A 14,863-nucleotide genomic window follows, 5' to 3' on the forward strand; every position below is an offset into this window, starting at 1 on the left:
ATGTATAATATCCCTTTTAATTTAATATGGTTTAAGGATACGCCATTGTCTTTATTATTGAGTAAATTAATTAAATCAACATTATAGGTTAATGCGTGATAGTAAATAGTAGTTTTGTAATTATCGGTGGGCAGACATTCTTACAAGGTTTTCAGGACGTGAATCAAAAGTATCGCGTGATCGAAGTCGTTTCTTACCCGGCACATTCGATATGGTAACGTACTAATATACATGCAAGTTGTTGTATACAATTCATGCCGCCTAATAAGCACCTACCGCACCGAACTACTAAAAATATTGTCCAAATAAAAGTATACACGAATGTTTCTCATATATTCTCTTATTTAGATTATTTGGACTCTGTAATTTGATTCGTTTCCTTGTTTTATAATTTAAAAAAATATTTTGATATTCTTCATATGAATACCGTTGTCGTATTTCTCAAATCGTTCATTATCATTATAGACACATGAGGTCTTCTGCAGGTTTTAAGCCTCCCTCATATATTTCAAAAAGGCACGACTAGAAGCGATCTGCATCTCGTATTTTTCAGCGACCATCTGTTCAGAGTACTACGTAGCTTGGCAATTGCCATTTCAACTGGCCAATATGCTAGGCTATGTCGGTTGCTATCGTTCGTCTACGGATTTCCTCATTTCTCATTTCCGATTTCGTCTCTTAGATAAATCCCTAGCATAGACCTCTCCATGACTCATTAAGCTACTATGAGCTGGCCAATGAGGCTCGAAGTAGGAAACCATATTTCAGTGCAGTAAGTCACTAGTAACACACATTGTTCGTAGATCTTCGTCTCAAGAAAAATATTGAACGAGATGTTTCGTAGTTACCCGAACGCTGCCTAATCGAGTAGGATTAGACGCTTAACCTTTTTTCCAGCTATGAGTTGTTGATTCTGTAAAAATATTAAGGATTCCAATAATAAGTTCTATTAATAAATTTAAAAAAGTAACAATTAGAGGAAGTATATCGTTATATTATTTAGTCGTATTAGATACCAATAGTACTATACATAACCACCATTTAATATAGCAGGCTATATCGGTATTTCATGTGATATCAAACTTAATTTTTCTTTAAAATTTCTAATAATAATAAATTATAGGGTTGAGAATTTTTTAAACCCTGGTTATGGGTACATTTTTTAACATTTCTTCAATAAAATAGATCATTAATAGCAATAGACAATTCTTACACGATTAAAGATATATTAGTCTAAATACATCGATGATAAAATGTATAACGCACCAACAATAGAAAACTCTGCTCTTTTTCGTTATAGTATGACATGAAATAAGGAGTATGTAATATTGTAGTACTGTTTTTATCTTGTAGATTTAGGTCAACATTTACAAAACTGCGGATGTAAGGACTAAAATTTTATATTATCATGTTATTTTCAGCCGATAGATGCCCACTGCAAGGCATAAGACTTTCCTAGATCGCCACGATGGCTGATATTGCGTTGCTCGCATCCAATACTTTCCCAAGCCCAATTTCGTCGGTCCTCTTAGTGAGTGGTCTGCCACGCCGCGTCTACAGGCTCGATGTCGCTACACGATAACTTTTCGGCCAATGGCCTTCGGTTTCACCTGCAATATGCCCCGCCCACTACCTCTTTACAGCAATTCCTAACCTGGGTTCTACTCTGGATCTCATTTCTGTCTTGATCTTGCAGCGAAACTTCAAGCATAGCTTTCCCCACTGCTTTTGGTTACCTTCAGTCTTTTTGTAAGCACCATCATAAACAAACACGTCTTTAATCATGAGCTCTATGAACTTGTATATCATGCTGAAGCATGGTTTTGCTGACAAATTTGGTATTAACATAACATTTCACTTTAATACTTGTTATAAGAAAGACAATGTCATACATTTAATGTAATGAATAGTATTTGGGCGAGCTCTGTCTCACGTGTCGTCGGATATTTCACGGAGCACTGCCTCTTCCGTCGGATACGACACAAATTATCATAATGCACGCCTCGTCTCAGCGATTTTCACGTTTTACGCAATAACGAATACAGAAGTAACACGATTTACGTATAAGACATATTGAATGTCGCAGCTCAGACGTATTTAAATACTTCGAGGAAAATTTTATTCAAATTCTTTATTGTTACTGGATTACGCCGTGTCTTTTCGTGTTCGTTCTGCTACATATTGAGTTAAATACACAAAAATGGTATTTAATTTTAAATCGGTAATTGTACAGATAGAAGTCATAATAATTTAAGATCTTCATATATAAATGTGAACTTTTTACATTTTTCATTGCTTGATAAGTACTTTATAATTAATATCTACATATATTAGAACCATTTAATATATACTATTCATGTATTTATGAATTTAAAAAAGAAATAAAAAGGTAAACTAATATAATTTCTTGTATTTCTGTTTGGACAAATAATGATGTTAAATATTTTATTTGTATATTTTTTTAATAATATAACATTTTGACTATTTATTCCAACCTCTGAATTCAAAATCTCCAATTAATATTAGTCATCCATCACCACCACAAAAAATACTTAATAAATCATAATTCAAAATCTTTTTCGGACGTTAAAAGTTCGTATGTCCACCTTTGGAGTGGACTTCCCACGCTGCGCATGGCAGTCCTTAGACCAACTTCAGAATAGAGACGTCAGCAGCCATTAGTTCTACTCTCTATTTGGCCTAACCATTATTACTTCATCTTGCCAATCCGCTAGGCTTCGTATTACTTTCGTTCGTCTACAGGTCTCCCATGAGGCTACCACTCCTAGCGGTAGAGGACTTAAATTTGTGATTGTAAGTCGTGGGTTTGATTACCGTGATACAATCTTATATGATTCACACGTTGTGCATTAATTTTATAGAATTGCCATTAGTACAAACAAATTTCAGAAAGATAGCAGCGACATCTGCGTAATATAATAACGCACTGCGATTTCCAATCTGCCTGCTAAGCGCATTTATTATGGTTTATCCCCCCATATACATTTTTATGGGAGAACTACGCCTAGCAGTGAGCATCTATGGGTTGAAACAACACCGTATCTTTTCAGTTCTTTATAGCTTGTTGGGCGACTGGTAGCATGCCAGTGAGGCCTTTAATCAAAGACAATGTTTCAATGCCACATCTGATATTCTGGAATATAGTAATAGAATAATTTCTTTACGTAAAATAACTATAAGCAGATTACTGTATGGCAAGGAATATATCTGAAATAACTCTGATTATTTCTTTACTTTATTTAGTTTCGTAACGAAAGGGTTAAGAAAATATATAATCCAACCTTATTTATTTCGGAGACCTAAATTCACGGATGCTTTCATAGACTTACTTTCAATATGAATAAATGTCTTACGATAGATTTATGCATTTTTTATTCTTACTTTTCGGTATTCTATTAAATACAAAATAGAAGTTTATTATTTATAAAAAAAAATTGTCCAATATCTGCTTGATTAGGATAATTTATTACGCTTATTGCTATGAAACTATTTTTGTATCATATCTTAATCTTATATTCATCACGCTATAATATAGATTTATTTAAAATATTAATTGGTTTTGTATTACAACGAACGAAATTCGAACGAAAACGTATTCTTTAGGGATCCCGTGACCCCTGCCGTCCTTTGCTGTTTCGTGTGATCTGTTCTGGAATACTACTATGCTATCTAGAGGCGATCTTGTGCCGTATATATTCAAAGATTGGTGAAAATCCAGAAACAGTTTCTTCATCATTTTTCATACGTGAAAAACCTGTTACAATGAATCTAGACGTCCATTTTAAAATAAACTATTTCGAAAGCAAATGCCTTGTAGTAGATGCGAGTTATCTACTTTAAAAATACTTAATGATAGTCGATATGATTTGCCGATGAAAATTAGCTTTTCTGTTCGTTGTTCTAATTACCCTCTGAATAGCGGAGTGACTTTTAACAATAAATTCTATAAGATACTATTCTAGAATTATCTATGAATAATTTATTTAATCTATATTCAATTCAAAATATCTTTATTTACGGAGCCATTTACATATTTTGTATCGTTGATAAATTAAGCATTATAAGCAGTAAGCCACCACCGGCTCGGAATACTGCTCTGTTGGGTAGAGCCGGTCAGAATCTCAAAAGTTGCTTTTTTAAATGAAATTTTTCATATGTACATTATACCATCAATCAAGTAAATGAGTCAGCAATCCAAGTTACACACATTTCGATGAACTAAAAACTCTTGAACACTAAAATAAGATCTCAGCAATGCACCTTTAATTTTAGATTTTAAACTAAGATATGAAAGGTCTAAAATATCTTGTGGAATTTTATATACCCGTATATACACCAAGATGGAGGATTTGTGAATTTATTATATCGAAATTAAAGCGTGGCGAAATTATGTTCATTTTTTGTATTTATCATGTATCTATCACTATTTTTCATATAGGATTATAAATTAATGTTGGATTTACAAATAATCACAGTGTAACGTAGTTCTAGAAAGTCGTACACCTTTAATGAACACTTTCTTTGTGTATAGTTTGTACTTTTTGTCATTGCCTAATTTAGAAAACCAAACAAAGAAACACCCTGAACGTTTACTAAACAAATCGATTCTCAAATATACCTAGCCTACTCCTCTCTCTACTCCTTAATTTATGAAAAACCAACTCACGTGAATTATCTTTTATTGTTCACAGTTTCTACAGTAGATGTAGATGCAGTGCTTGGTCGTACGGCATCGCTCCCGTGTGACGTCACGCCAGACACAAACGAAGACCGTGTATACATGGTCCTTTGGTTTCGGAAAAGCGGCGGGAAACCAATATACAGGTGACGTTCAGTATAATAAACGTAATAAATAAAATGGAATACGCTGGAGGAGGCCTACACCCAAAGAGGTGCAAGCCTCATAAAAATACTAACAATTAAAACAATGGAATATTAAATATTACTATCATTAATTCTTGAAAAGTATTTTATTTATATTTGGAAAAAATAGACTCATCCATTTATTCATATTATTTCATTTACAGTTTTAAAACGGAATATGATTTTACTTACATGAGATCGTTTTTTCAACGCACGTTTGAGCTACTATATTATATTTTTCGGTGACGTTAAGCTAACACTCGAAGCGTAGTAAATTCTTCGAGCTTTTCATATTTCAGAAGTTTTTCTAGTACACGAATGTTTATTTAATTAATACTGTTAAGACAGGCCTAATGAACCGTTCGCGCTGCCTTAAACGGATGAACGGAAGCCGAGTCGAGTCGATCCAATTAGCTTTATAAAGTACACCTACAAGAAAATACACTTAAGACGTTTCACGCAGGTCGTTCACGGCATCACACTTGACGGTTTGCGACGCTCCGGAAATGCTATTTATAAAGTTATCGGTTTATATGAAACAACGTCCTGTATTAAAACTTAGAAATCTTGTATAAGAAAGTAAATAATAAAACTCAACACTAGTAAATATCAAGTATATTATTAAACAATGCTAAATTTTACATTCTACTTAGTTCTCTATAACGCTTTTTCATTTTACTACTTAAACAATGATTTCGAGAATTATAGCAATGAATGACTCAGAGCAACAGCTAGACAAAGCAAATGTCTTGAGGTATAATTTTGTCGTAAAAAGTATACTTAAATTGTTAAATTTACCTGGAAACAGCGGGGTGTACAATAAAATCATCTCTGTGAAAGCTTCTTGGTTTATAAATTAAAAAGAAGGTTGGAAAATTGAGAAAACGTAGTCTGTCCGGAAATTGAAAAACTTCAGATTTCGAAAGTATTTTTTGTCCAGAAAATAAATTTATGAATGGCCTATGTGACAATTTACGCGTTTTATATTAAAAAAATCATAATAGCGTCCTAATTTCATTGCCTTTGATAGAATTCCGTTGTGATTTTAACTTTCTTTCTCCCGTGATTTCAATTTTAGAAAAAATATTATTTTCATTTTATGAGGAAATCGTTGGCATTTTTGTCGATTGTTTTTCAAATCGATGTGAAAGGTCATTATTATAATTTCTGTCGTAATACGTCCGCTATTTATGCTTGTACCAAACATTTTCAATAAGACCCGTTGGTAACGCATGCGGTGTGCTCCGCCATGTGTGTGTTCGTCCCAGGCTGTGATTGCCGATCTATGGTATTCGCTCCAGAAACTTAATGCCTCTGAGTCCATATGCTCTTTACCCTGCCACTATAACTATCGATACGTATGGCTATATATATAAATAATTATATGCAATTCGCCAAAAGCTTAATTAAATACGATACCGAAAGTAAAAGTATTTGGCATTTGTCAATAAACATCTAATAATACTTATAGGTATTAAATTGAAACTGATTGGATCAAGGAATTAGCTTTAAAAATAATTTTAATAATTTAATATTTTATCTGTTATCTTGAGTTGTTACAAAGTACTTCACGCTCTTGTTGCTCTAGTCTTATACTTAAATTATGACAGGACGATAATTATCTGTCAACGCCAATGTCCTTGAGTTTCATTATTTTAAATTTTTGAATAAACGTTCTAATTGGAGGCTTTAGCTAAAACTGTGTCGATGTTTAACGGGACGGCATTTCTTAGCAAAATTACTGGCTTTTTATCAACGTGTTTGATAACAACGTGTTTTATAAAAGCCTCTTTGCAATGTGTCCGCGTTCTTCTTCATCGACTACATTTCTCTGCCAACCAAATCATATATTAAATGATGCTACGAATACTACTTTAGGCGTCAGTTTTAAAAAGCTAATGTTCTCTTTTTCAAGCCTTCAGCAGGATATGAAGAGATTTTGCTGTCATACCTCTCGCTCCAACTTTCACAGCATACAAATCCTCTAAATTTATTATAGTTGTTTAGTTGACTAGGTTATTTTACTTGTTCGCCTAAGTTGTGTTGTCTTATTGTTTTTAAGCGTAAAAATCATTCAATTTGTTTAACCTTTATTTCATTAATAGACGTTTACACTTATGCCTACAGGTTATAACTTTATTACTTGTATCAAATAAAAATATTTACAATACAAGATAAAATTATTATTTATTATTATATAAGCAATTATGATATTTAAAAAAATTATTTAATTAATCAAATAAAAAAATAACCATTTTAATTAGGTATCACTTCATGTTTATGAATACGTTTGACGTAACACAAAGCCGCCTGATTGCATTTGCCATTCGAATATTGTATCATTTTCTGTCCCATGCATAAACTTAGGTACAACACTCATACCGTTAATTACCAAACAAAAACAAAGGACAAGAGAAGAAAAAATTACGTTTTTACTTTATTGATTTATTTGCCCATAAATGTTTTAATGTTATATACTAGTACTGTGCATATGGTATACGGTTTTTTTAACAAATTCAAAGTCTATTTACATCTACTAAAATTTAAAACTCGCCGCAAGCGTCGTCACGAACCGATACTTAAGATTTTCCACTGAAAAGGTCTCATTCTCGATTAGAGGAAGTTTCATGGTATGATAATGTAAAAAGTCTTAACTGGTCCAATCTGATGCTTCTCAAAAGTTAATATAAGATTATAAAATCGGATAATAACCATTTTTGACTGGGCTCGTACTGAAATACACAACAACGACAGACGACCTTGTTAAGGTTTTCGGAGACGTATGCAGTTTCCAATTGGTCTGATTAAAAATCTATGGGGAGGCATCCAATAGTGAAATTCCTATGGCTTAAATGATAATAAAGCTAAAATAATTATTTATAAAGTATGAATGCTTTTATCTAGAGTGTTTGTTCTTTCCCTCTGTTATTTGTTGACTCAACCGAATGGCAACCTTTGGTATGACTACTCGCGTCAAGCGGGAGTACGAGGCTACCGGCATCTGAAGCCATCTACCGATATATATAAGAAAATATGTCATCTCAACCTTTATATTAACGTCTGTGATTTGTTTCAGCTTTGACGTACGTGGGCGCTCATTTAGTAAAGCGTTGCAGTGGTCAGATCCTGGAGCATTTGGTCCGAGGGCATACTTCGCAACCATCGCCAGGCCTGCTTCTTTAACTCTTAGCTCTGTACAGCTAGACGACGAGGGAGTTTACAGATGTAGAGTTGATTTCAAGAATTCACCGACGAGAAATTTTCAAATAAGACTCATTGTTATAGGTGAGCAAATAGTACTAGGTGAAGCCGCTGGTGACATGTTTTGGGACTATATCTCATTACAGAGTGTCAGTTGAAGTGTTTTGCTTCTAATATAATGACATTTTTTGAAAGCTAAGACTTTTAGATATGCACAAGATATGCTCTCTGTGAACAAGACCGACCTTTTTAATATCCCTTATCACTAAAATCGTCTTGGCGGCCGTCTTAGGGAGTGTTATTGGAGTTCGATAACCTTTGTTTTAGTACTATTTTTTAATATCAACGATGTGCGTCTCAATGAGGTTTTATGTATGAAATTGCATTCTGTGGCTTTATGAGCTAGTCACATGACTCGGCATCCTTTTTAGTATTAAAAAGAAGCTTGTGATAGTGTGTAGTTCCAAATTTTATAATGGGAAATAAAAGCCATGTCAAAAGTAATGTTTCGAAACCAATTTAAAGTAAATCATAAGGTAAACCCGCTATTGAAATTGGTTTTCGATTAATACAAAATGAACATAGCAGTTAATGAATAACTTAAATAAGTAAATAAGTAAAAATTTCTTAGCGGCAACTGCGAATCAATTTACTTATTATGAATCAAGGTACCGTCGCTGCCGCGCGTAATGACATCTCGCAGACATTTTAATTATGGACTGTCGACTAGGGATTCCGAGATTGCTCAGTCAGTTTTGATAAAAACTGGCCTTGCCTATCACGTCGCAGATAAAATCTGAGAGCTCAAAAGTTTTAATAGATTTTTTTATTCTCTTAGTGTTTTATCTTTAATTTAGCGAACATAAAAGTTAGAATTGGCTCAAGAAAATAAAGATGTAGAAACCGTTTGATAAGATCATCAATGTCATAACTCGGTATGTAGAGTTTTAAGAGAGTTTTTAGAGCAATAATTTAAAAACTAGACAGATGTAATACAAAAGAAAATTACTTTTGTGTTAGATTTGATCACAATCCTATGTGATAATTTGCAAACGGTGGTTCTCTTTGCAAAGAAATTACACCACTGTGGGCGACGAAAGACGTAAGCAAATGAGATGGAAGCGAAAATTTCCTTTACACAGAACAAAGCATTTAAAAGTAAGCCTACATCGCATATATGCAACTCAATTGAAATCCATTAGGCTTCTCGAGCCGAGAGGTAATTTGCAAGAAATCTTTTGTAATCAAAGGCTTTCTCACCACAAAGAGAGCTTTCAATTTCAAAAGCCTCTATAATAATATGAAACGAGCATATTTACGAGATTCGCACTTGTGTTATCAACTATAAAGCAAGAACACTTAACGTAACATGATTTATTATATTGCAATTTATTAGGAAAAGATTCACTTTTATGCATTTTATGCACCTTATCACAAAAAAATTAAGTGCCATATTGCCAAAAAAAATCTATCTACCTGGATTTTCCCAATAAGAACCCTTGGTACTGCATTACAGCGAAACACGTGTTACGGCGCTGATTTTCGGTAATGAAGCAAATTTTTGTATGACTGTAATTTAATACCAAAATATTGTAATCTCTAAGTAAACTATCTAACTAAATTATGAGACATATTTTAAACACTTTCTTACTTATTAGAATTTCTTTTTCGGATGCTGAAATAATATTGGTATACCTAACAAAAAATATTCAATGCCTGTGGCGTACACAGTAAAACTGCATTGTGGTTCTCACAGCGGAGTTTTTGTTCAAACATGGATTGAAATGAAACTTGTAATTTTTTGTTCACTCTAGCAAAGTTACATTTTTCCTTGGAACAAGAGCGATGTTATGTACAACAGCAAACGCGAAGCATCTAAATAAATAGATATACAATATTTTTAGTAAACAAATTCGTTTCTCTATGAAATGCGAAAAATATTAAGGTAGGTTTAATTTTGCAGTGCCACCACATCAAATGCTATTATACGATAAATCTGGTGCAGATGTGTCAGGTGTCGTGGGGCCGCTAGAAGAAGGATCAGCTTTAGTTTTGGTTTGCGAAGTACGAGGTGGTAAGTACAAATTAAATAGGATAGTATGTTTGTCATTTCTCGAGCATAACAAAAATCACGTACAGTTTCAGTATTTCCGACCTATTTTCTTTTGGATTCAAAATTAAGGTGAAGTAGTTACGCGAATAGATTGATACACTCGTAAATACATAAAAAACTAGCCTTAAAATTTCATTTCATATCCATTTAATTTTTTATATATTATTCATACGCGTAATTATATAGATTTCAAAATCATCTTTTTTTTTGTTTGAAAAACTTTGAATTTCAGTTTTTTATCGGCTCATTTCTTTTGTAGTTACACTGGAAGAGATATTCCGTTCCAATGAGTTTATTGAAAAGTCCGCAGTATAACCGGCTGGCAATATGCCAGTAGGTATACCGAACGGATTATCTTTACCCGTGCGCTCACAATTGTGATGATGCAACGTGCCGTCGGGTCACTAACTTGTTTAAACTAATTATCAGGTTCAAGATCTGTCATGGTAGATAGTTATTAGGCCTGTAAAGAACTCTCTCGACCCAGTTTTCTCGCGTTAAGAGCTTCGCAACCGTGGCCTAAATATTCATAGTGAAATTAAGTAGAATCTACGTTGCTGATTTGGTTTGTAGCGCTAGCTTATGTTAACAGCTCCAATTAAGCAAAAGAAGCTTCTCCTAGCCTTCAAGGTTTACACCGCATGGCAGTTGGCCTGTGGCTGTATTCATAGTGTAATTTAATAGGTAATCCATTACAAGAGCTTCAGAAGGAGGGGGAGACGGAATACTGTTTAGCAAATAGTTGTGGTTATTAGTGCAATCTCAGTAAGAAATTTAGTATGCTTATATTTTTTAGAAAAAGGGTTTGGTCGATGCTAGTGTGATGTAAGAAGTTTTCTTTCTTGCCTTTATTGAGAAGTACAAAGAGTTACTTGATATTTAAAAATTCAACCACGTTTTTAGTGAAAAACTCAACGTGTGGTCGGCTTGACACTGCTGTGAATCGAATAAGCGGAAAATAGAATAAAGTTTAATGAGTTGTATTATTTTCTTTACGAATACCATCGCATTTATCAAAATATTCGATTCAATTTAAAGTCACAAATAAGGCATTTATGTAATATTTATTTCAAATAATATTTTCGCAATGAATCAGCCTGAACCTTTATTTCCCTCGTTAATATGCAGTTAGCCACAAAAATGTGTGAAGTTTTTCTGAAGAGAGTTTTTTTTTTTTAGTTTTGAGTTATGTAAGTTGAAAGTTAAAAGATGTTTTTAGGTCGCCCTGAACCTATCGTGTCCTGGTTGGTCAACGGCACCACAGAATCTCGATACATTGGTGTGAAAACAGACACGCACGTTATGGTGAATAGATTAGAAATTCCAAAAATTCAAAGGGAAGACTTGAATACTACCTTCAAATGCAGAGCAACGAACACACAACTTGTACCACCTTTGGAGAAAGCTGTTCGACTAGAAATGAGCTGTAGGTATTTAAACCTTAACTCTCATTTTACTTAAGTTTATTGTTGTAATTTTTATATAAATGTTTTTAGATTTATATGTGGCATTTTTCGGCACATTCTCCTTTTTAGATTTACTTTACCATCTATGTAATGTCGGGTATATTTTGTACTACACTTATAACACCATCCGAAGTAACAGCGGTCCTATGAATAAAATATATAATTTTTTTAACGTATATTCTTTTTGATAGTGAGACGCCAATATACAAGTAACCTTTTTATATATATAAAAAATATTGTAAAGTTTTTAAAAAAATAACTCAATATAAACTTTTACTTAAAATTCTTAACACTTAGCCTTCGCTAAGAATTTAGGTCGTGGATATACCTTCAAGGCGGTAATTTTATTTGCTAAGAGTTTGCCTACTTAAAAAGATCGCAGAAAGTCCTAATCCTATTTATTCGACAAGGTACGCACTTACAGTAAAGTAGTCCGTGTTTTACTTTAATTTCAAATATTGCGGTCGGTATAATTTCGCTAATTACGTAAATTCAGATGGACTTTAGGAACTCGGAAATAAACAGTTTACTCGACCATTGCCAGTTTTTGTTTTTAATTAGTATTTTCGTCACTTGAAACAATATAAGAAAAATTATTATTAACCACAAAACAACTCAAATTTCAACTTTAGTACATAGAATTTACTATTAATTAACTTAATTCTTTAATATAACAGTGGATTAAATTGAGCCTGTTCAATGTTAGTTGAGTAAGAAACATTTTGGTTGATATTGTAATCAAAATTATCACATTATTTTTTCTTACTGTACTGTTTGAATTTAGTTTTTGCTATTTTTTAACCAACAATTTTTAAGTCTTATCACATAATATTCTTTATTACGCAGACCGATAAGCGCAGCTTAGGGCGAATGCATACGAGGCAGACGACGTTATCAAGGTCGCTGGAAGACCTTGGATTTTTGCCCCTTCCAATTCTAGTCATATTGTAAATCTATAGCGACGGTTTTTGTCCAGTAGTGGACATCCTCCAGTTGAAATGATGATGGCGATTATGCTACCATTATAAAATTGTAAAAAAGATCACATTAAATATTTAAATAAAATTTGTGCAATAAGTATGAAAAATATATGTAGTCGACGTTTTCAGTATTACCACTATCTGTATCACTCATGGACAGGCCTCAGCAATTGCTTGCAGGCTCTGTGACTACATTACGTTGCGTGGCCAAAGGAAGCAGACCGCCTGCACAAATAACCTGGTACAAGGATAACCGGAGTTTTGGGATAGATAGAGTAAGTTCCACCACACCCAAAATCTTCATTTTTTTCCATTCGATATAAATAGAAATCTTTTGATAATGAGCAGTAGTTTAGCTGTAGAACTGAGAATTGCGATCGAAAGTAGTAGGTTCGATTCCCGGTATACAGTCATATATTTATATAATTTACCCTTTGTGCATTAATTATTTAGGATTATATATATAACATTGTAGTGCACTTTAATTGACAGCAAATGAGCTAAACATTCACTTTTTTAAAGTTTTACACCTTTAACCAATCATTCTGTATAAATCTTAATAGTAATTTATGTTCCCTTTGACAGATCAGCGAACATTTCAACGAGACTTTATCTATAAGTACTTTAATATTCAAGCCCGCACCATTGGACAATGCAGTAACAATCAAATGCGGTGCCGTCAACCCAGCTCTGCCGGGGAAAGAAATTGACGATCAGTTCCAACTCAACGTCGTATGTGAGTGTTTTATATTATAAAACCCTATATTGTTAGATTTATTTTAAACGTGATTTTATATAGGAATATGTTGACTTATGAATAATTAATTCAAGCCTAATACAAAATAAAAGTTTTGACAAAGAAATAGCGTTTGTAATAACGCTTTTTGATTTATAACATTATTAGTTATATTTCTGGTGCCGTGTGAAAAACATACGTTTTATCGACGGCCATTACGTTTTATGTATAAACTAATGAAATGCTAACCTCAGTGGAAATTGAAATTTTTTCCATAAGAACCTTCGTCGTTGTCGAGTTATAGCATGGGCAAGAGAATTAGGAATTCATTTATTATATATACTTATATATGTGTATATATTAGGGAGGCCGGAAAGTAATGACGCTTTTTAAGTTTAATTCACTCGACTATATTTTAAGTTTTTATTTATAATCAACAATGTATTAACCTTCGTTATAAATAACCTTTTGCCATCTAGTATGATTTTTCTTTAAAATATGTCGACAGAAACGACATTACTTTCCGCTCCCCCCTAATGTAATAATTGATGAACTAATATATATACATAAATTTGTTCAAGTACTTGATAAACTATAAATTCTGAGTCGAATCCAATATCGAATTAAATTTTTAACACAACTTAATAGTGGTTTATAATTTGTTAAATAACAAAATTTGTCTTCTTTATCAGACAGTCCGCTGGTAGTATTAACGCTAGGTAGCACGCTCAACCCTAATGATATTAAAGAAGGAGACGACGTTTATTTTGAATGTAACGTGAAATCAAACCCTCGGGAACATCGGATATCGTGGTATCACAATGTGAGTATTTTTATTATTATTTCTTTTTGTCTGTAATATTTTCGGCAGTAGGTTACAGACGAATATCAGAAAAATTTGTGACTTTTAATAATCAAATGGGCCAAGCGTTTTGTTATGGTTCTCACTCTAAGAGGCACAGGAAATCTGTATAGGTGACTACAAAAATATAATAAAAACATAGGCTTAGAAGCAACTAGCGTAAATGCGCTACTAACATGTAATTAAAATAATTAAAGAATTTTAATTAACATACTCTTGTTGATTTTTATCACTTACTACGTTACTTTTTTGGTTTAAAAAAAATCGCAAAAGCCTCTGCCCCGTATAGATTTCCAACAGGACAGAGTGAAAGCGCTTTTCATCTAGCGTCTTGCGAGAATTTTCTCAGTGGAGGTTCAACGCTGCAATTGCTGATCTGTAGTGTCCACTCCAGAACCTAACCTCATTGAAATAATGTTCCGAAGCCTTAAAATATTAATGAAATTTTACATGTTAGTGTATATAATTATTAACGTGACACATAACCTACTATTTTAATACAATCGCTGAGTGCCCGCTTTAAGTTGCATTGTTTGCATTTACTCGTATTTACCCGATACAGGTACAAGCTATTTACCCGATATCAGCACTAATGAAATTTGTAAAAGCAATTTTAAACGC

General features: G+C 33.1%; 1 protein-coding gene across 1 annotated transcript in view; it reads left to right on the forward strand.

Moving 5' to 3' along the window:
• Nucleotides 1-14,863, forward strand: part of LOC137920047 (neural cell adhesion molecule 1-like) — a 71,273-nt gene that overhangs the window by 46,120 nt on the left and 10,290 nt on the right. Inside the window, exons 2-8 of the mRNA XM_068763278.1 lie at nucleotides 4,713-4,845; nucleotides 7,961-8,169; nucleotides 10,049-10,159; nucleotides 11,418-11,624; nucleotides 12,774-12,919; nucleotides 13,230-13,380; nucleotides 14,073-14,203. Coding sequence (XP_068619379.1) covers nucleotides 4,713-4,845; nucleotides 7,961-8,169; nucleotides 10,049-10,159; nucleotides 11,418-11,624; nucleotides 12,774-12,919; nucleotides 13,230-13,380; nucleotides 14,073-14,203 — 1,088 coding nt within the window. The remainder of the gene's footprint in view (nucleotides 1-4,712; nucleotides 4,846-7,960; nucleotides 8,170-10,048; nucleotides 10,160-11,417; nucleotides 11,625-12,773; nucleotides 12,920-13,229; nucleotides 13,381-14,072; nucleotides 14,204-14,863) is intronic.

The sequence above is a fragment of the Battus philenor genome, unplaced genomic scaffold (assembly GCF_028537555.1).
Source record: "Battus philenor isolate CCGP_79_NKW_IND1 unplaced genomic scaffold, ilBatPhil1.0.hap1 SCAF_17, whole genome shotgun sequence".
Lineage (NCBI taxonomy): Eukaryota > Metazoa > Arthropoda > Insecta > Lepidoptera > Papilionidae > Battus > Battus philenor.